General features: G+C 44.2%; 2 protein-coding genes and 1 long non-coding RNA gene across 3 annotated transcripts; all 3 read left to right on the top strand.

Annotated features, from left to right (window-relative positions):
• The first annotated feature begins 4031 nt into the window (after positions 1-4031).
• Positions 4032-9494, top strand: LOC127343198 (uncharacterized). Its single transcript, XR_007877074.2, has 4 exons — positions 4032-4255; positions 5830-5966; positions 6659-9166; positions 9256-9494. It is a non-coding gene; the product is annotated as an uncharacterized lncRNA (long non-coding RNA).
• Positions 4254-5698, top strand: LOC127343189 (uncharacterized). The gene has a single exon (XM_051369306.1). The coding sequence runs from the start codon at positions 4373-4375 to the stop codon at positions 5555-5557; it is 1185 nt and encodes a 394-aa protein (XP_051225266.1). The 5' UTR covers positions 4254-4372; the 3' UTR covers positions 5558-5698.
• Positions 9495-14557: 5063 nt separating the features above from the next.
• On the top strand, positions 14558-21290 carry LOC127343186 (plastidial pyruvate kinase 2). Its single transcript, XM_051369302.2, has 12 exons — positions 14558-14869; positions 15774-16061; positions 16287-16452; positions 17036-17170; positions 17239-17349; positions 17429-17517; positions 17716-17778; positions 18085-18260; positions 18734-18836; positions 18927-19075; positions 19940-20048; positions 20843-21290. The coding sequence occupies exons 1-12, from the start codon at positions 14627-14629 to the stop codon at positions 20948-20950; spliced, it is 1740 nt and encodes a 579-aa protein (XP_051225262.1). The 5' UTR covers positions 14558-14626; the 3' UTR covers positions 20951-21290.
• Positions 21291-21810: the final 520 nt, after the last annotated feature.

Below are 21810 nucleotides of genomic sequence, written 5' to 3'. Positions count from 1 at the left end.
TGGCGAGGCAGTGCTCGCGCGGCCCTAACAGCTGCAAGTCCAGGGTAGGCGCCGACGTTACGCCGGCGAACCTGCACCGAACCAAGACCACCGTAGCAGTACCTGAGGCGACGGCATGAGTACTGCAAGCAGCACCCGCGCCAGGTCAACCCCAGGCACGTACCCATCGTCGGCAAGGACGAGATCTCGCCGGAGTTCGTCGAGGCGATTCTCCACGAGATCCAGATCGGAGGCGAGTCGCCAGGAGAGGACGAGAAGGGGAAAACTGCGCGGACAGATCGATAGATCTGCTCGCGGAGGTTCAGGATCGGTAGGTGGCTACGGCGGAGGAGCACGGCGGTGGCCGGAGCGAGGCGGCGGCCATGGCGGCGACGCCATCGCCACGGGAGTCGCCAGAGGTTAGGGTTAGGCGAGCGAGTGAGAGGGCCGAGTGAGGAGAGTGAGGTGGGCCGCTTCGGTGCCACCGAACCCAAAAGGGGACCAGCCTTATTGGGCCGTCCCTGGGTTTAAGTTGTTGGGCTGGGCCCAATATGGGTCCAGAGGGGTATTTTGGTCTTTTTACATTTAATAAAAGATCAAAACTTTACCAAATTTTAATAAATCAAACACAACTCTAAAAATCCATTAAAAAATTGGTTTCATGAATGAAAAATAAATCTTAACAAGAATAAAATATGAAATGAAATTTATGAAATAAATTCAAAATTATGAATTTTAAGAATTTAAATACTAACTTGGAATTTAAAATTATTATTATTTCCTTGTAATTAAAATTCAAGGAAAAATCTCAAATAAGTTCAAATACTTATTTTCAAACATTTCAAAATGAAATTCTATTATTCCAAGTAATTTCTTTTGAAAAAGGGTATTTATCCCAGAAAAATACTATATTCCTTTTATTTCCAGAAACTATAGAGGTAACTCTATAATTTTCAATTATTTTTGGAATGATTAAAGGAATCACCAAGTAAATAGTTTTACTTTGAATTGTTGTACCTTGTGTAAATTAAAATGGTTTATACTTTTAAATCAATTGTAAATTACTGTCAAAGACATAAATCTTAAATGCAACCCTAAATTGTAATAACTCAACGGGGTAAAGGGATTCAACATAAAATAATACATCCATGATTGCATTATTTGGATTTTATAACATTGTCCTTACTGGACAATGATGCTTCTTACAGAACCCGAGGTCCAGGTTCCATCAACTGCATTGAACTGCACTATCTCGCAGTCCACAGGCAAGTTCACCCTTGCTCATGTCAACTTGAGTATTTTATACTACTTTAATGCAAATCTATATACTTATCATTCCTGCATCGCAAATGAAATGTTACTTTACAACTATGAATATGACTATGTGGCTGGCAATGGAACCATGGTATGTGTTGATATGGTGGAGGTTCCATTACAATGGGTTATATCACCCTAGGATTAAATTACCAATGACGTCCAGTGATTCTAGCGCCGTACAAATCGCGTTGACCATGAGATCTATAATGGCTCTGGGGAAGCCAGTCGTATCTTTTCCCTTCTGCACGCCAACGGATTGGTAGAGCCGGCGGGGTGCTGGAGGCACTGCCATAGGTTGGGATAGCCTTTTAAATCCCCATCCATTAATGATGATGGCTCTACAATCTATGAAGGATTGTCCAAAGTACACCATGAGTAAAGCCGTATTATCGGGGGAAGTCTACTGGAGGTGTGCGGGTGGACAAAAGGGTGGGTTTGCAGTCGCGGAGAAGGCGGTGTGGGCTTGGATCTTTATACCTGGCCTCACACCAAAGGAAGTGTGAACGGGGGCAAGTCCCTACGGATGGCAAAAAGGGTGAGATCTCTTGTGGGAAAAGTAACGCACCTCTGCAGAGTGTATCAAATTGTGGCTGTCACTCCTTGTTCCGGGAAGGGAACTGCGAACACGGCAGGAAAGGAACTCCACGAAGTTCTAGTCAACCTGTGAAGACTGACGGGCATAGTTTTCATAATAAAAGCAACCTTTTGAAGAAAGGTTTTCAAAACATGCATTGACCTGCGATTTCCTGATCAATGGTCGTAGCTAGTGCATCAAACACCTTTTTACTCTTTTAGAACTTGCTGAGTACCTCTGTACTCACTTTCTTTCGACACCCTTGCTAGACTGTGATCCGGAAGTGGAGGCTATCAACGATGGAGCACCAGAAGGAAGCTACGAGCTGGTCTACGAAGAACCTGATCTTACCGGTGGAGTGGAAGGCGTAGACTATGGGATAGTTTACGGACCAGATGACACGGAGGTGGAGGAGTAGTGACATACCCTAGCATCATAGAGCCGAGCAACGTAGAACTTACCTAAATAAGTTGTTGAGCTCTTTATATTTGTTATGAGTTGTAATCGTACTTAAGTAGTATCTTAGGGTGTTCTCATAGGACCTGTGAGAATACCAACTTGTTAAGACAATGTTTGTAATAAAGTATGGAGTGTTATGACCTGCAATGTTTCTGTTGTACCACTCTGAGGGATATGGCAAATTGTGAAGAAGTCCCTTCGCAAAGATCATATCAACGACTTGTATACTACAACATGCAGTGGTATGCTGGGTCACCGCAAGATTCCTGAAAATAGACACCTTTTTGTTCTTTTGTTTTTTAAAAGTAGATTTTTTTGGGAAATAGAAATAAAATCTTTTGAGTGCGAGATGGGCACATTTGCCCACCCGGCCACCTCCTTCGGCCCAAGTCAACGAAACACTGTCTAGGCATCTCATTATGTCTATATCTCTCTCAAGTACGATACACAATTAGATTTTTTTCAGTCACACCAGGTATGTCGGGCCGTCGAACATATCTAGTGATACCACACCTTATTTGATACATGATACCACTCTTTAAAATTTAAATTGTAAATGTAAAAAAAATTGGAATCCAAATTTTGAATGTTCACACATATCATGTAAATTTCATAACCAAATTCGAAATATCCTTAGAGAAAGAAAAAAGAGAAATCCAACATAAATAGTGTCACATAAAGACAAAAACACAAAATTGCCACTATTCACACAATATTTGTCTTTTTTCCCCTCTTTGTGTATTTTAAATTTTGATCTGAAAATTTTAGACAATGTTAACACACATCTTGTGAACAGCCACAAATTTATTGTAATTTTTTTTATCACTTACACATTTGAATTTTGTGAAGTGGTATCATGGTACCATGTGAGGTGTGGTATCACTAGATATTTTTCCCGTCCATTGTCCCCAAGCCAGGACTCCTGACCGCAATCTGAGAGTTGCCTTTGCCGAAGTGCCGCTGACACTAGGATGCCCTCCACCCGCTTCACTCGGCTAAAGAGAAAGACCATCACCACTAGTCCACTACTGCGTCACTCATCATAGAGATGCTTGTGTAGTCTACCTTCTAGGTCCGCAACCTTGGCATCCACAAGCTTGAGGCTAGGTAGCAATAGATCGATATAAACAAATCCAAGATCGTGTGGGTGGCAGAAGTTTAGTAGGCAGGTGGCACCGTGTTGTCCATCGATGGCACTCCGCAAGCATCGACAAACCAGATGTGGAGACTGGTGCCATCAAGCCCGAACGTTGCCTCCGGCCACGCCACAACCATCGGGAGGAGATTCGACGTCCTCCATCCTCCACCGCACTAGGTTGATGCTTTCGGTTGTTAGTTGTTACCAACTTGAATTTGGATGTTACAAAAAGTTTCAACCGCAATCCACTTATCGTAGTCACTTTTAGGTCATGTACAATGGAAGTTGCTTAGAACGGTGCTTAGAAAAATAAATTGGTTTTTTTTTCTGAGCACCGATACTTATTTGTACTAGACATGTGCCTAACTAAGCACCTCTCATATATAAATAAGGAAAAATGCTTAGAGAAAAGCTTAATTTATTTATGTAAGCACCTTCCACTATAGATGGCTTATAACATTTTGTCATGGTTTTAGTTGAATTTTGGTTTATTTTTCTTTTGTTTAGTTAGCATTTAGACACGCGAAACCTCTCTCTCACGGCTGACCGTGCCACCCTCACGTGACGTGACTTGCCTCTCTCCCTTATCCCCTTTCCTTTCTTTCTTTCTTTCTTTCTTTCTCGTTCGTTCGTCTTTCTCCCCGTCCATTCTCACGAGACAGAGCTCCAACACCGGGAGGTTACCACCGCCAGCACCGAGCCGGAGTGGAGGCAGACGCGGCTGGCGGCGCCGGAGACGACGAGGACAGATCGAGCCGGAGGAAGGCTCCGCGGCGGAGCGTACTCCGGTGAGGAAAAATCTTAGGGTTTAGGGGTGAGATCCCAAATCTTCCCGTCAACAAAAACAACAACACCCAAATCAGCTAGAAGCTCCGCCGCTCCGCCGCTCAGCCAAATCCCCCACCATGCACCGCCCTCGTGGACCGCACCGGCCATGGTCGGACGGCCTCCCACCCGAGCTCCTCCGCGTCATCCTCCTCAACCTGACCTGCCTAGCCGACCGTGTCTACTTTTCTGCTGTCTGCCGACCGTGGCGCTCCGCCGCGAGTGGACCGGACGCCCCGCCGCGCCAGCTCCCTTGGCTCCTCCTCCCGTCCCCCGCCGCGCCCTCCTTTTTCAGCCTCCACTCCGGCGCCACTCGCCGCCTATACCTCCCGGAGAAGGTCCGCGGCGCGCGCCTATGCGGCTCCCACGATGGCGGCTGGGTCGCCCTCGCGTTCGACCGGTGGAGAGGGTATGCGGCCGTGAACCTCCTGTCCGGCGCGAGGGTTCTGCTCCCTGACAGGCTCAGGACCAACCTTCCCAACTTGCACGGGAACGGCGACTGCGAGCACCCCATGTTCATTCATACCATCATCTTCTCGGAGGCGCCCTCGACAAAGGGCTGCCTTGCTGCTGCACATGTCTCCAGCGCCTTCAACATCGCGTTCTGGCGGCCCGGGATGGACGGGCACTGGGTTGCGTACCAGCATGCTGTGGATGTGATCCAGGACATGATCTATTTCAAGAGCAAGCTGAAGGAAGGTTTCCATATCCTGTCAAACACAGAGGATGTTGTTGTGTACACACCCAACGGCGGCCCAAGCGCCCCTCTGGTGATGTCTCGGAGCTCCTACCAGGTCCAGAAGCGCCCTGATTACAAGTCTGACGATCTCAACTTGTCCCGCTATCTGGTGGAGTCCCGTGGAAAACTGCTGATGGTTCTGCGGCAACTCAAGGAGTGTCGGGATCCCAAGGGGAGTCCCACGTTTAGGTTCAGAATCTTCGAGATGAACCATGGGATTGCTCCCGGCGGGGGTTCTGTAGTTTCCTGGGTGGAGCTCCACACTCTTCCTGGTCGGTTGCTCTTACTTGGCCGAGGCTGCTCCAGGGCATTTGAGGTGTCTCAGTTCAACAGGCTCGAAGTGGGTCACATCTATTATTCGGACGATACTAGATTCAACATATCATTGGCACTAAAGAGTGGCAGTATGCATTCCAGTACTGATATGGGCGTGGATGTTCAGAAAAAACTCAATCGCAGGAAGCGCACTTGGCGCTTTCCGCGACAATTTACTTCAGAGTGCTATCCAATCTGGTTTGCACCCTGAATCGGTATAGGGTTTTGGAGAATTTGGCTGGGTCTGGCTAGGCACTTTCTGCAGTTATGCTAAAGGATGCTAGGCACTGTATTTCAGAAATAAGAAATTTTATTCCAGTGAAGAAATATCAATCAATTATGTTTTGTGTCACCTGCTCGTTGTTGGGGCTCGGTTTACTCTTTTCTGTCACCAAAATTAGCATTGGATTTTATGATAGTTCTCCAACTCTGGATTATGCGATGCACAAACTCTTGTTGGTGTATTTCTCATCCACATTACAGGCACAAAATGGTATGGAGTAGCCAGGAATTGAATCACTCAACTCCATACACATGAATTTCAGAAGGGCTATATCTTTACTATTGAAGCCTCAAGCTTAGAAAGCTCTTGTCTACAACTGATGGTCATGTCCTCATATGTAAGTCCTTTGTTAAACTATGTAGCAATTTTTTGCAAGAGCCAATTGAAAGCAAAGAGATATGCATCAAATAAACAGATACATGGCCATTTGCTACTTGAACATGATTACGTGAGCTAGTTTACATTACATGTTTAGATTATACTCCCTCCATTCACTATTATAAGATGTTTTAGTTTTTTTTTCTTCAGAAATGCATGTATCTAGCCGGGCTTCAGTGTATTGGTTCACTCTTTTCGGTCCGTATCTAGTCCATATTGAAATATGTATACCATGTTATAATAGTGAATGGAGGGAGTATTGGGATCAGACTTTAGAAAGTTTGGTTATTGGGTTCAGACTTAAGCTTGGAAACAAAATAGTTACATCACTTCTATAGTTGTTCTATATTCATTCCCTGGCAGTACTTATATGTAATAGAATACAGGAACTTTAAATTTTCTGTACTCTGATTAAGTATCTACCTTCCACACATACAGAAAAGTTTGAACTTTTTACTGTACTTACCTGTCATTGGTATATACAAGAAAAAACCAGTTAAAAGCTAGAAAAGATATGACAAGCTACAATACGCTGTAAAATATTAAATAGCCCACATGATGCATCAGGAAGACAGAGTCTGTCAAACTAATCTCATCTAAAGATTAAAAAATTATGTCTACCGGGTTGATTTCTTCCAAATCTGTTTGTAGAGAAATAGGAGCTCACAACAAGTGCTGATTCCAAAGCAAGAACAACGGAAATCAAGTCAAGACGGAGAAACTTTTCTGCCAGCCAACATAGACTCCGTCTTCAATTACAAACAGGGGGAAGAGTGCAAGAGCTATACTGCCCATAATTGGATGGAATTGGAGCAGGAGCCAGGGAGGATGTGAGGTTACCGATGAGAAGACCGCCGCCAGATCGCGCGAGTTGTAACCTGCCTCCCGGTTGCCGCTGGAAGAGAAAGACGAAGCAAATATATTTCATCATGTCTGCAACTTTTCCAGTTCCGCTCTTTGTTAGTTTTATAAGATCTGTAAAACATTCAGTTTACAACTTTAAATATTGTGAACAAATAACGGCGCTTTTGCCTCACGGTATCGTAGTCTTCATATATTAGCTTCCTAAATGACAAGGAAATCAATCAGGTAAGGTTCCATCTCTCCCATTCTTTGGGTGTTGCAGTTGACAATGTCGCATCCCTTCCTCAGGGGCAAGGTGAGTCATCTTTATCCTCTTTCTAACGCCAACAATGTTCTTATTTGTTTGGTTTTAGTATGTTGAATATTTGAGATTTTGAGTCTAGTGACTGGTTAGTTTCTGGAGCGATTGAGCTATATATAGAGTTTCTTGGTGAATATTTTACATGGAGTGTGGTACATTGATAGATAGAGATGGAAAGCAGAAAGTTGGATTTTATTTCTGTTGAAGCTCTGCTACGGATGACCAACATTTTATAGTTGGTGTGCTTCAGCCCCTTCCCAATTTAAAGTGACAACCAACCATGGTACATTTTATGGCCAGGGCCTAGGGGTGAAGTATTTGATTAGTTTCTTCATAGACTGAACTATATATTCAGTATTACTTGGTGCACATGAATTTTTTATTATGTAGCTACCAAATAAAATTACAGTGTCTTATGAGGGTATCATGTTGCAGCACAGAAAGGTGTTGAAAATGACAGAACCCATTACAGATGCAAAGTATACTATATACTACTACAGGGTTTTCACATTATAGTATCCATCTGCAGTATGGAGATTGTCTTCTCCATTTATTTTTCTTTCTTTGTGTTTCTGCATTCAGCATGCCATTGCATTTTATGCTAATGTTTTTTTTGCAAGTTTGGCCAAGGGTAACCATTTGGTCTTTGTGTGTATACATCAGGAATGGCTACTGTTACCTAAACTACCTCAGCCAAGAGGTCAGTGTTCCTTTTTTTTAGGCCATAAGGCCCCCGTGGGGGTTAGAGTTGTTCATTGATTACTTTCACAAGAAACATTACAGTTCTTGGTCCCATAATGAATAGTAGATAGGATGGTAGGCTTAACAGGAGTGTTGTTCAAATTTGTACATTGAAAGGTATAGGTAGGCCATGTAATCATTCTCGATTTTTTTCTAAGCATCAGCTTCATAGTTTATATGTATTTGGACACGTTTGAGAATGAAGCTTCTGCTTCTGCTTCTTGCATTTTGCTTGATAAGCAATAGAGTAGGCCTTATCTGTTGCTCTATATTTCCAATCGTGTTGTCTTGAGATTTGAAAGCTTGGCTGGTAGTTATATTGCAACATAGTCTAATAGCTGAATCATGCTTGTAATAAAAGTACCAAGAAGGAGACCATGAGCTCAAGCATCAGCTAAGAAGAACAGGAACAGTGGCCAGAGTTCTCAGCGTGCCCATGAAAAAAGGGAGTTCACCTATATAATATAGGGGACAATAAGCATCAGAGAAGGAGAAAGTAGAGTTTATTGCCGCTGTCTTTGTCATCGAAGGAATGTATTCCCTTGTGAGCATTCAAACCGTGCAATAAAAAGTTTTGTTTTGTAGGAGCTCCCTTTTTTCCAGTGTAAACATCAGTTTGTGTGCACTATGCAACATTAGCAAAGTAAACAGGGACATCTTTTGGTTCTTAAATTTCAAAACATGCTTTTTTAATACAATTTGCCATGGGATATAGTTTGCGGTACCAGGTTGTCTGGTCAGCAGTCCTTTTGAGTCCATAGTGTATGGAGTTATTTCCTTTTACATACTTCCTCCCATTGTGGCTGTGTGTATCACATAATCATGGTTCTCTTTTACATAGGCTTGCAAAAAATCTAGGAAAAAATGACATGTCGGATTCGAATGTCAAGGTAACACCATACGAAGTTTGTCCAATGTATTTGGCGTTGTTACTTTTGAATGCTTCAATGCAGAGGCTGGTGTAAGGGGCCTTGGAAGAAGCTGATTTGATGGCTTAACTGTTGATGCTTTGAGGAACTGGGTGTACCAAAATGTCCACATGAAGCTTTGTCAACAAAGTTGTGTTATTAGTCAAGTTAACATGAAGTTTCTATGAACAACCAACATTTGTGGATGGTTATTAGCACCTGAGAGTTTGAACATTAATTGGCAAAATATATAGATGGGTTCTCTGAATTCTGCATTGTGCGAGAGCAGCTATTTCCTTAAGGCCTCCTGCCCGAGAGTAGTTGCGGCCTCCTGATCAACTAATGGTAATGTTAATGGCTTTGTCCTTTGATTCTGCACAAGTTGGTGTTTGGGGCTTTGGTGTTTATTATTGATTCCTTTGGTTCTCTACTAGCTGGTGCTGCAGGGAGTTTAGTTAATGTGGGAAGTGCCTTCACAGCTGAACCCAGGGCAATGTTGCATGCAGTTCGTCATGTAAGTTTGCTGGGCATGGAATTTTTTATCCCGGAGATCTGCCTTGATGTTGTAACTAGCAATGTTGTGACTACGTAGACATGAAGTGTGTCGACATCTTCCCTTTAGTTTGTTCTTTTGTAACAGCTAGAGGTTTGTCTATGTGCCTACGTAAATGGAATCTTTCTTCCCTAAAACCGTGGCCGATATGGGTGCAGATGGTGTGAGTCAAATGGACCCAAATTTTGGCAAGAAATGTGGTTATGCAGTCAGAAGGCGGACCGGTCGGTGTGACTCAAATGGACGTGGACGATCACCCTAGGCCCATGTGTCAGTGACCCACCGCCTCTGTCTCTTGTGTTGTTTTTAATGTTGACTGTTTGCTGGTCCTTTTTAGTGCTAACCGCCGTGTCCATGTCCTAGCCCCATGAGAACCCTAGGTCCCCCATTCCCGACAACAACGAGGAAGGGCGGTTGGCCGTGGAAGAAGGGTTGGAACTACCATGAGGTTGCCTCCTCCTTTGGGTGCCATTGTCGTAGCCATGTTTGTGTGGGACTGCATAGACGTTAGAGTGTAGGCGGCCCACATGTTATGGGAGGCCAAGGATTCCGTGCCACGGCTGGATGTACATCCCCCATGCGGGTGGCATTTGAACTAGGCTAGGATCCTAGTGATGCCGCGAGAACCTGCGTCTCCAAGCTGTCCTCTCAGCTGATCCGCGTGGCGACTCAACGTATTGCCCCAACTTGCTCCTGTGGGACATGTGGCTAGAGTGGGAGCACGAGCTGCGGCGCTGTGCCTACTTCACGGTCGACATGATGATGCCACCCCTCGAGACAAATGACGGCGAGGAGCAGGAGTGGGATGACTTTGAGGACTACACCGCCCTCATCAAGCAGGAGTAGGAGCCGGCGCCCGCCAAATAGGAGGACGACATCCCTGCAGCTGGCCCTTGAGGCCTCGACCAGGAGGAGCTAGCCATATGGCCCTAGCTTGCAACGGCTATGCGCGAGTCGGCGCTAGCGCAGCAGCGACCGACGACACCACCACGCCAACTGGCTTCGGTCTAGCTGTGGTCACCCTAGAAGGCACGTGTGGCATGCTCCAACGCCTTGGCCTGAGGTTCCCGCGCTGGGGCCCTGCTCCTGGCCGCCTCATGTGGTATCACCATACACGACGAGGACACGTAGGCCACTGATGTCGCAAACCCTAGCTAGCTATATGTTAGTATTTCATTTTTTTTTTCTTTTTCCAGCCTACGATTTTTTTAATGCAACATGATTCTTTTTACGTCCCTTTCTAGGGGCACCTTGTCCCGAATGGACCAAGAAGGACCCCCACGAAGCGCAAAAAATAGCCCAGGATACCAAACACGCTCTAGGTGAGCTCTATACTAGGTCTTAACATGTGGGCTCAAGTCAAACTTGCATCTATGGATGACTCCTGTAGGATATAAGTACGAGTGGAGCCACCCATACCTGTTTATGTCCCCTCAACCTTACCCGTCATTTGTGAAGGAGATATGCCCAAGAGGCAATAATAAAAGTGGTTATTATATATCTTAATGTTTATGATAAATGTTTATATACCATGCTATAATTGTATTAACCGAAACATTGATACATGTGTGATACGTAAACAACAAAGAGTCCCTAGTATGCCTCTTAACTAGCTTGTTGATTAATGGATGATTAGTTTCATAATCATGAACATTGGATGTTATTAATAACAAGGTTATATCATTGTATGAATGATGTAATGGACACACCCAATTAAGCGTAGCATAAGATCACGTCATTAAGTTATTTGATATAAGCTTTCGATACATAGTTACCTAGTCCTTATGACCATGAGATCATATAAATCACTTATACCGGAAAGGTACTTTGATTACATCAAACGCCACTGCGTAAATGGGTGGTTATAAAGGTGGGATTAAGTATCCGGAAAGTATGAGTTGAGGCATATGGATCAACAGTGGGATTTGTCCATCCCGATGACGGATAGATATACTCTGGGCCCTCTCGGTGGAATGTCGTCTAGTGTCTTGCAAGCATACGAATAAGTTCATAAGAGACCACATACCACGGTACGAGTAAAGAGTACTTGTCAGGAGACGAGGTTGAAAAAGGTATAGAGTGATACCGATGATCAAACCTCGGACAAGTAAAATATCGCGTGACAAAGGGAATTGGTATCGTATGTGAATGGTTCATTCGATCACTAAAGTCATCGTTGAATATGTGGGAGCCATTATGGATCTCCAGATCCCGCTATTGGTTATTGGTCGGAGAGAGTACTCAACCATGTCCGCATAGTTCACGAACCGTAGGGTGACACACTTAAAGTTGGATGTTGAAATGGTAGAACTTGAATATGGAATGGAGTTCGAATATTTGTTCGGAGTCCCGGATGAGATCCCGGACATCACGAGAAGTTCCAGAATGGTCCGGAGAATAAGATTCATATATAGGAAGTCATTTTATGAGATTTAAAATGATCCGAAAGGTTCTATGGAAGGTTCTAAAAGGTTCTAGAAAAGTCCGGAAGAAACCACTATGGAAGGCGGAGTCCCAAAGGGACTCCACCTCCATGGCCGGCCAACCCTAGAGGGGGAGGAGTCCCAAGTGGACTCCCCCTAAGGGGGCCGGCCACCCCCCACATGGAAGGGGGGAATCCCACCCCAAGTGGGATTCCCACCTTGGATAGGTTTCCCTATCACATGGAAGGTTTTGGGTTCGGGTCTTATTCGGAGACTTGTAGTCCAACACTTGGGGCTTCCACCTATATAATGAGGGCCAAGGGGAGGGGGCCGGCCACCCCAAGACCACAAGGTGGCCGCACCCCTATAGTGGCCGGCGCCCCCTCTCCCCAAACCCTAGCCGCCCCGCTCCTCCACTTCCCGCACGCTTAGCGAAGCTCCGCCGGGTTTCTCCACCACCACCAACACCACGCCGTCGTGCTGTCGGATTCAAGAGGAGCTACTACTTCCGCTGCCCGCTGGAACGGGGAGGTGGACGTCGTCTTCATCAGCAACCGAACGTGTGACCGCGTACGGAGGTGCTGCGCGTTCGTGGCGCCGTGATCAAGATCTTCTACGCGCTTTTGCAAGCGGCAAGTGAACGTCTACCGCAGCAACAAGAGCCTCATCTTGTAGGCTTTGGAATCTCTTCAAGAGTGAGACTCAATAATCCCCTCGTTGCTACCGTCTTCTAGATTGCATCTTGGCTTGGATTGCGTGTTCGCGGTAGGAATTTTTTTTGTTTTCTATGCAACGAATCCCTACAATTTGTACCCGTATATCTGTTAATGATATGAATTTTTCTCATACCCGTCTCCACCTAGTAGGCTAAATGAGTACATGCAGATAAAAATCTGCGTTCACAACATATTAAATTGAGCAAAAATAGTCGTAAACCATAACTTATACACTAATGAACAACAACATGTTATAAACAACAAAATCTGGCCATAAACAACAACACATCAGAATATCAGATATGAACCGCGGCAGTCACATACATGAGGTAGGTGATGCGATGGGCTCAATCTTAACTACCTACCATCGATCATGGAACCGGGATGCGTGAGGTTCAGCTTAGATACATAAATGCCTAGCACAATATTATTGAAGTCTCACTTGTCAAATTTTGAATGGGTACATAAAACACAGGCTGGTTCTACGATTCTATATTCGTACCCGCTCTGTTGTTCAAAAAAAATATATTCGTACCCGCTCTATTGAATGCGTATGATATTTTCCATGACTCTAATTTGACGTGCTATACCCATCTTCTAAGAAATTATACCCACCGGATGCACACGGGTAAGGACATCTCCAACGGGACGACTCTAATGGGGAGACGCAAACGGCCGCTGAGCGATCGTTTGCATCCGCCGGGCCAAAAAATGCGTCTAGCACCATCTCCACCGGAGCGACGCAAAGTGATCGGACATTCGGACCATCCGCGGCGACGCAAACCCGACCCAAATATGCACTTCGGATGCGTCTCTGCAGACGCTGCGAGAACGCGTAAAGTGTCCGCTCGCGTCTGGCGGACGTTTCGTCTGGTCTGCCTGGCAGTGACCCAACATCGATGCGTCTTCTCAGCGGCGCCAGTACTGGCGCCGAGGCGTCTTCGGCAGTCTGCAGCCGCGTAAATGGCGATGCCTCACATGGCGCGCGGCCGTCGCCTACCTCTGCGCACGAAGTAATGGCGATGCCACGCGTGCCGCGGTCGTCGCCCTGCCTCCGATCTATATAAACAGGTGCACGAGCATCTCATCTCCTCCCCACAAAACCCTAGCCACCGCACAACCTCCACCGTAGCGCCGCTGCCGCTCAGCGTCCACCGGAGCCACCATGAGCAGCGCCGGCAGCGGCCAGGCTGCCGCGCCTCCACCTCCACCTCCCACTCCACCTCCCCCGGCCTCGAGCTCCAATGAGGAGTTCGACGACGACGACAGCACTGACCTCTTCGACCCGGTCAGGGACGCCGAGGCCCTGGCTGAAGCGGAGAAGGAAGAAGAGGAGGAGCGGGCGGCCCATGCGGCGGTCGACGCCGAGATGGAACAACGCAGGCTGGCGGCCGCCGCAGCCGCAGAGGACCCCGACTCCGATATATAATGGTCTTCCGATGACCCTGATGCGCCTACCTCGGAGGAGAGGGCGGCGGAGCAAAGGGCTATAGTCGAGTCCTTCGAGACGCTGAAGGACGACGCCGCCAACGCGAGGCTGCGGCAGTGCCTGCTAGAGGACGCGACGACGCACCGAGCCCTAGCGGCCGCACGAGAGGCGGCAGAGAAGCAAGCGAGGGATCGACGGGGCCGGCCCGTCAGGCAGCAAGTAGTCTAGGTTTCTAGAACTACTTTGTATAGTTTGAATGTACTACTTTCTATGCTTTTAAATATGTTACAAATCTAAAAATAGGTTGCCCGATGGGAATACACCCAGACGCAAATGAATGCGTGGATAAAATATGTCTACGCGGCGACGTAAACGGACGCTCGGGATACGTCAAGCCCCGTTGGAGATGTGTAATGGTAATGGGTCGTTTCGTGTTGCAAAGTCACGTGCGACGAAGTCGCAACCCAAGAAGGCAAGAAAGCCAAGGCACGACGGAGACTCCGAGGCGCGAGTGAGGCGTGACGAGCAAACTGCAAAGCCAGCTCACTGCACCGTGGCCCACCTCTTCGACCCCCGTTCGATACAAACGAAGCAACCAGCTTAAACCCAAACCCACCCACTGCCGACGACACAGGCACACACGGCTTGCACGCCTCACCACCTCATCTCCAATCCCGAATCCAGATGGCGCAGGTGGTAGCGGCGGCGGCGGGCGGGGCGGGGGCCGCCAGGCCGCTCGGCGGCGCACCTGGGTCTGACACGCTCCGGCCGGCGGCGAGGCTGCCCTTCGGGCCGAGGGAGAGGTGGAGCGGGAGCGTGGCCTCGAGGGTCCGACGTGACTCCCCGGTTGCCTCCGTGATTAGCCGGGCGCCGCGCCCCGACACCGAGGTGCTGCCCGTGTCGCCCGACGACGACGCGGTCCTTAAGGTAGCGCTTGCTCCTACTTGACCACTGACCAGCACCTCAGCTGCTCGCTAGTCGGGAACTACGGTGGATTTGGGGTCGGGGTGCGCTTTTGTTGTGGTCTTCGGTTACTTTCGGGCACGAAATTGGCTTTTCCGTGATGGTGAAATCGGGGTTGTCAAGTCCTGGCGTCATTTTCGTGCGTGTGGCTGGAATTTAGAGCCCGGGACTATTGGAAATGTCTTTTCCTCACAAAATTCCTCCATGCCTAGTTAGTTGAATTTTTGCGTCTGCTTGCACCCTTGTACTTCCAAATGTTGTAAGATGCAAATTTCGATGTGAAGCTGACATATATCCCCCTTCTTTTTAGGCATATTTTTCATCTAACTCGCTAGTTTTTTTTATTGAGTGGATACCAATTTAATTATGTCACTGTTCGCAAAATTGACGTTGGAACCATTGGATGTAGTCAAGAAGTGTTTCCTTGGATGCAAAACTTATAAACAATTGGTGATATTCATTTCACTGAAATTATTACTTGCAGGAATAATTCCCATCAGAATCTGCACCACGTAGCTTATTTCCTGGCACGTAAAATATGGAACCCCTTCATCCTATTGAGAAAATCTTGGCATGGGATGGGCTATTTCAAATAAGGATGTGCTACTTTCTGATCACTCTGGTTAAATCTCAACCCTGAGTCTTCTGAAGCTACTCATCCAATAAGCTATGAAAGCGTACAGCCAACGTGAAGATTTTGATTCGTTGTGTGTAGTTTTTTCTGGCTATGATAAGCAATTATCCATCATGACATGTTCTTCTGCATTGCGTGTTGCAGTTACTCATTATATAACAGGGTGACATTTTGGAAGGAACCTTTATGAATTGATCAAATAAACTTACTGGCAGTAATACCTCTCCTTGACAGGAAGAAGAAAACTTCCAGCATCTTAAGGCTATTCAACAGCTAGCAACAGCCGCCAATGGTGTGTGGTCTAAACCAAATGTTAGACGCAAGACCAAGATTGTGTGCACCATTGGTCCCTCAACTAACACAAGGGAGATGATCTGGAGCCTTGCCGAGGCTGGCATGAATGTGGCAAGGCTTAATATGTCACATGGAGACCATGCATCACACCAGAAAGTTATCGACTTAGTGAAGGAGTATAATGCTCAAACGAAGGACAATGTGATCGCGCTTATGGTTGACACCAAGGTTTGTATTTCCCTTTTTCAGAGCTTTTACACTATGATGGATGGGTATTCATGCTCTCAGATGGCCTATTTGCATTAGCCTTGTTATAACTCTGTCATGCTCATGCTAATACATGATTTTCTCTATTACTAGAGAGTTAGAGACTGTAATTGTACATTCTGATTCTGTCCTTCTGTCACTATATCATTTTTTGATTTCTCTGAACTAAGCAGATTTTAATCTCAGGGTCCAGAAGTTAGGAGTGGAGATTTGCCTCAGCCTATATTCTTAGAAACTGGCCAAGAGTTCACTTTCACAATCAAGCGGGGAGTTGGGACCGACACATGTGTTAGTGTTAACTATGATGACTTTGTTAACGATGTAGAAGCCGGTGACATGCTCCTTGTGGATGGTACGTGGATGTTTTTTTGTCCTCTGATATCTAACTATTTGCTCTCTTGTTCGGTGACACATAATTGTGTACAGTATGTGCGGACTCAGAAAACCAATTTATCTGAAATGTTCAGTACTAAACTTCAGATGGTGATTGAATAAATTTGTATAGTGGCAGATAAACATATAACTGAAGTGGGTAGATTCATAATGAGCTGGTCTTGGTTAAAATGGCTAAGCATAGTTGTCAGTTGTTTAAAATCGTCTGGTTTTGTCCAGAGTAATCATACTCTGCATTTTGTCCGCTAAAACTTCTATTGCTTCACAACGCTCATAGTATTGAGAGCATTGGTACCCACCATTATTTGTGTACTTAAGTCAACATTCTGAGATGGAGTTTTCCAACATTTATGTGCAGGTGGTCTTGCTTATTTGTGCACACTTGATAAACATTTAAATTAGAACACCAGATACATGTGTAACATCCTTCTACCTTATCTGTATTTTTATACTTGTAAAGATCGTTGTATTTCTCAATTATGTAACTTCAACAATTGTATGATTTTATATTCTGTTTACTGATCACTGTGTTCCGTATTTAGGAGGAATGATGTCATTTTTGGTCAAGTCAAAAACTGAAGATTCTGTAAAATGCGAAGTTATTGATGGGGGTGAACTAAAATCCAGGCGTCACCTGAACGTCCGTGGCAAGAGCGCAACCTTGCCATCAATTACGGGTAATAGTCAGCATATACTTTATTAAGTAAAATAGATGCCATGTGATGCTCATTTTCCAAGTTTGCAGATAAGGATTGGGATGATATTAAGTTTGGAGTGGAAAATCAGGTTGACTACTATGCTGTTTCTTTTGTCAAAGATGCTCAAGTTGTGCATGAATTGAAGGATTATCTCAGAAGTAATGTTTATTCCATACTTCATAAAAAATATGTAGGAATTGTTTTGACTCTGTCTTGATAATGTGTCTTGACTCCCAGGCTCGAATGCGGATATCCACGTAATTGTGAAAATTGAAAGTGCAGATTCTATTCCAAACTTACATTCAATCATTACAGCATCTGATGGGGTAAGGGGTTGATATTGATCGTTTTATCAGTTCAGTGAGATGCATTCAAAACATACATCTTTGATATGAAAGGTGCTGAGTTGTATGGGCATCATGAAAAGGGCTTCATCGCTCCTTTCTGTTTTGTAGTACAATAACTGTACACGTATGTGTCACCTTTTTCTTAAGTTTTGATGTATGGAATGTTGTATTCTGTAGGCTATGGTTGCCAGAGGTGATTTGGGAGCTGAACTTCCTATTGAGGAGGTACCATTGCTGCAGGTATGCTGTAATTGATCATATTGCTCACAGTCTAAATGCCCACTTCTCTGCTTAGTTATTTGTTTAAGCTACAACCTACGAAATTGAGTGTTCAGTACAATACTAATCAACACCCAGTGTTATAAATGTAGTTTATAATCGCTTGGAAAAATATTTACTAACTGAGGGTCGATTTGCACTCGCTTGTATATACATGGTGCCTAGGCAGTTTTCCAGTTTGAACACCTATAACTGAACTTTCTGTGCTTCCTTGATTCTATATAATATATACACGACATTCTTAAAATTTCATGTGTCTCGATGTAGGAAGAAATTATTAGAATGTGCAGGAGCATGGGAAAAGCTGTTATTGTCGCCACAAATATGCTGGAAAGCATGATCGTTCATCCAACTCCAACCCGAGCAGAAGTTTCGGATATTGCTATAGCTGTTCGGGAAGGTGCTGATGCAGTTATGCTTTCTGGGGAAACTGCGCATGGAAAGTACGTGCTTTCATTTTCTTATGCATGGAAAAATATTTATTTTTTAACGGAAAGTTATATGAGTACACACAAGCCATTGATAATAATTTAAGTGACTGAAGCCAGCTGACCTTTTTACAAAGTCATATTCCAGCAGCGATATGCTGCTATTTTTAAGTTTTGGTGCTATTGCTCTCTTTTTATTTCTGCTGAGTAAATCATGCAATTTAACTTTACTTTTAATTTTCAACTCTGAACTTGTAGTGCCATGTTGTCAGGTTTCCACCTATGTTAGCTCCTTCAAACAGTTTTATGGTGTTCATGAACTGCCACATGAATTTGTTAATTTTTTTATAAACCATAAATATATGAGTTGTTCTGCTGTTGTTAGTAGCAACATTTATGCCTTTTTGGTTTGGTTAAAAGATGCTCGCTAGTTTTGTGACATTTATTTTAGATACATTACTAAGCTTACTACCTGATCTCTCTGGCAGATTTCCCTTGAAAGCTGTCAAGGTCATGCATACTGTTGCACTGAGAACTGAAGCAACTATTACTGGTGGGGAAACACCGTCTAACCTCGGTCAGGTGTTCAAGGTCTGAACTGCAATGTCCCAACTGCATCGTATGTATTTTTCCTCACTTACACCAGAATCTTCCTTCTCTAATATCCCTTTTCTCCTGTAGAACCACATGAGCGAAATGTTTGCCTACCATTCAACAATGATGTCAAATACTCTTGGCACATCAATTGTGGTTTTCACCAGGACTGGATATATGTCCATCCTACTTAGTCATTACCGCCCATCTGGCACCATATTTGCCTTCACAGATCAGTAAGATTCCTTTTCTTTTGCTCCAATGTGTATGCCATCAATAAGATGAAACTCCCATGTTTGTTTTTGCATAAAAGTAAATCAGCAAATAAATTGTCATATCTGACATCTATTCATCGACTAATAACATGTTGAGAAACAAAAGCTTATGCTGCTGAGATATTCAATGTTAGTCATTAGCGATACCGAATTCCGCATTTACTTGCCTTGGAATCAGGTCATAATGATAAATTTTTGATCAAACAAGAGCAAATGGTGAGCATAGGCTCTTACTATTTGTCCATGTACCAAGTTTAGTGATAAACCTTTGTATTTCATGCATTCATTGACTCATTGTACAAAATGTTAGTCTCTGGTCTACTAGGAGAATGGGATGTTGTAATTCATCAGCATCGTAGGAGCTGGAAACCAGCTTTGCTAAGTTCAAGGTCATCTCTCTAACATGCGTATGAAGACATTCGTAGACCCTCCATCGGGAATATTTTGCCCCATACAAGTTCATTTTATAGGCGAATCACAGTCACTAGTATTATCATAGGAGAAGAGGTTATCAATGATGAGACTTAAATATATGGTGGTATATACTCTTTATCGTACTATTGAGGGAGAACTGATCTAAAGATGATCCTAGATTTTGTATTTCTGTAAGAATGATATTTTTGTTACTCCCTCCTTCCCATGAAAGTTGTCTGAAATTTGTCTAGATTTGGATGTACCTTGACGCTAAATAGCATATAGATACATCCAAATTTTAACAAACCTCAGGCAAATTCTATGGAATGGAGGGAGTAATTTTTTTTTCACATTTTCCTTCATAAATCTGGTATTTCTGCACGTAACTTATGTTGCTTATAACTCTTACAGGGAGATAGTAAGACAACGATTGGCTTTGTACCAAGGTGTATGTCCAGTTCATATGGAATTTTCTGATTGTGCTGAGAAGACTTTTGGTGATGCTTGTTCTTACTTGCTGGTAATCACTGATATATCCTATCCCTTTCGTTTTTTTTTGCTGGCATCAGCTTAAGTGGCTACAATTTGGTCCTTCACGACGAAATCGTTAAATTACCCTAACACAGCCTGCACTGAATTGAAGTTAGTTAGGCTACATTGTCAGGTGCATGATACAGAGAATGTATTGTGCTTTAAGACTAAAACAAAAATAATGACCTTACTGAAAACGACAAACAATTATTGGATTATAGTCACAGATGGCAAAGTTCTTCCTTCTCTTCGCGAGTTTCTTGGGCTATGTAATATACTACGTAGCATATCTGCACTATGTTGCATTCTACTAAAGCATCGTTCTTCAGTTATGATATGCACAGAAACATATACTTGTTCACATAGCTTCATCATGATAAAGCTGTTAACCTATCATGCTAGGAGCTTTGATCTATATTGAAGCTGTTTGCGAAACATTCATTTTCGCCCCCTCTCTCTCTCTCTCTCTCTCTCTCTCTCTCTCTGCAGTCTTATTTCAGATCAAACTGACAAATACATGTAGGAAATATGGAGTATTCAACAGAACATTAAATCTCGAACCCTAAGTTTATTTATTTTGAAGGAATGCTAAAACTAAACAAGCAAGCAAATTTGACCTTGATATGTGTGCTTAATTAGAATGGTGAGTAGAATTAGATGGAAAAGTTGCAGAATTTTGCAGCAGAGTGCATGTTCAATTCTAGTATCCACTATTAAACATATGTTTTTGTACTATTGTAACATGAGAATAGGTAGTCTAACATGATGTGCTACATTTCACAGAAACATGGTATGGTGAAGGAAGGTGAGGAGGTTGCACTCGTTCAAAGTGGCAGACAACCCATCTGGAGGTCCCAATCCACCCACAATATTCAGGTTAGGAAGGTCTAACGAGGAATGCCCCGAGGTATTTGGATTCCACGGCCAATAACCTAGGTATTGCTGTGCTTCCGGCAAGTGCACAGGCCCGGTTATAATACCATACGGGCATTACTGTCCTTGAGCCATGAGCTTGGAAGCATATGTAGCTGTTGTTATTTAGGGTGAGTGTTGTGATTCTATTCTCTCCTGCCGTTTACTTTTCTTCTGTGTAAAATGGTTTGGCCGATTGTTTCCTCCATCTGTTGTTAGCTGTAGCTTGGGAGTACTGTAGGATTTCTTTGTTTTGTGGAACAATTTGTGTATTACTACATGTCAAGGACCAATAGAAAAAATTCAGTGGTTTCATGAAGTGCAATGGGACAATCTATCTTTGTTGAAGCCGACAGTCACTTTGTTGCAGAATATGTTTGTCTTAAATTCCAGAGCTAAACCATCCTTAAATTGGCACATGTTAATAGTCCGTTAACAACTTTTTCCTTCATTTACTCCGTCCACGGTGTAGAGTTAAATTCTCACATTTTAGTTTCTAGTTGTAGAGTTAATTTTTTTGCTCATGCTGTCATGTAGAAAGCGATGGTAAGCTCACCAAATATGGTACATGGTGACCGTAACGGGCCATTAGTTGGGCACCCAAATAAGCTTATCTCCCATTTCAAGGACCAAATAGGAGAACGGAATTGCCTCACGTACGGTAATAGGAGATACACAACCTAGCAAACAAGTGCGGTAATGTCCCAACCAATACGAGCCATTTAATGCAGGCTACCAAACGGACTGCCCAACATAGCCTAGTCCATGTCTTTTCCCATCCATGCCCACCACATCACTGCTAGACTGGACAAAAAAACGTGCAACTGATGCATGCAAAA

The sequence above is a fragment of the Lolium perenne genome, chromosome 3, assembly GCF_019359855.2.
Source record: "Lolium perenne isolate Kyuss_39 chromosome 3, Kyuss_2.0, whole genome shotgun sequence".
Lineage (NCBI taxonomy): Eukaryota > Viridiplantae > Streptophyta > Magnoliopsida > Poales > Poaceae > Lolium > Lolium perenne.
Note: the sequence above shows the minus strand (reverse complement) of the source record. Positions and strands in the feature narration are given on the sequence as shown.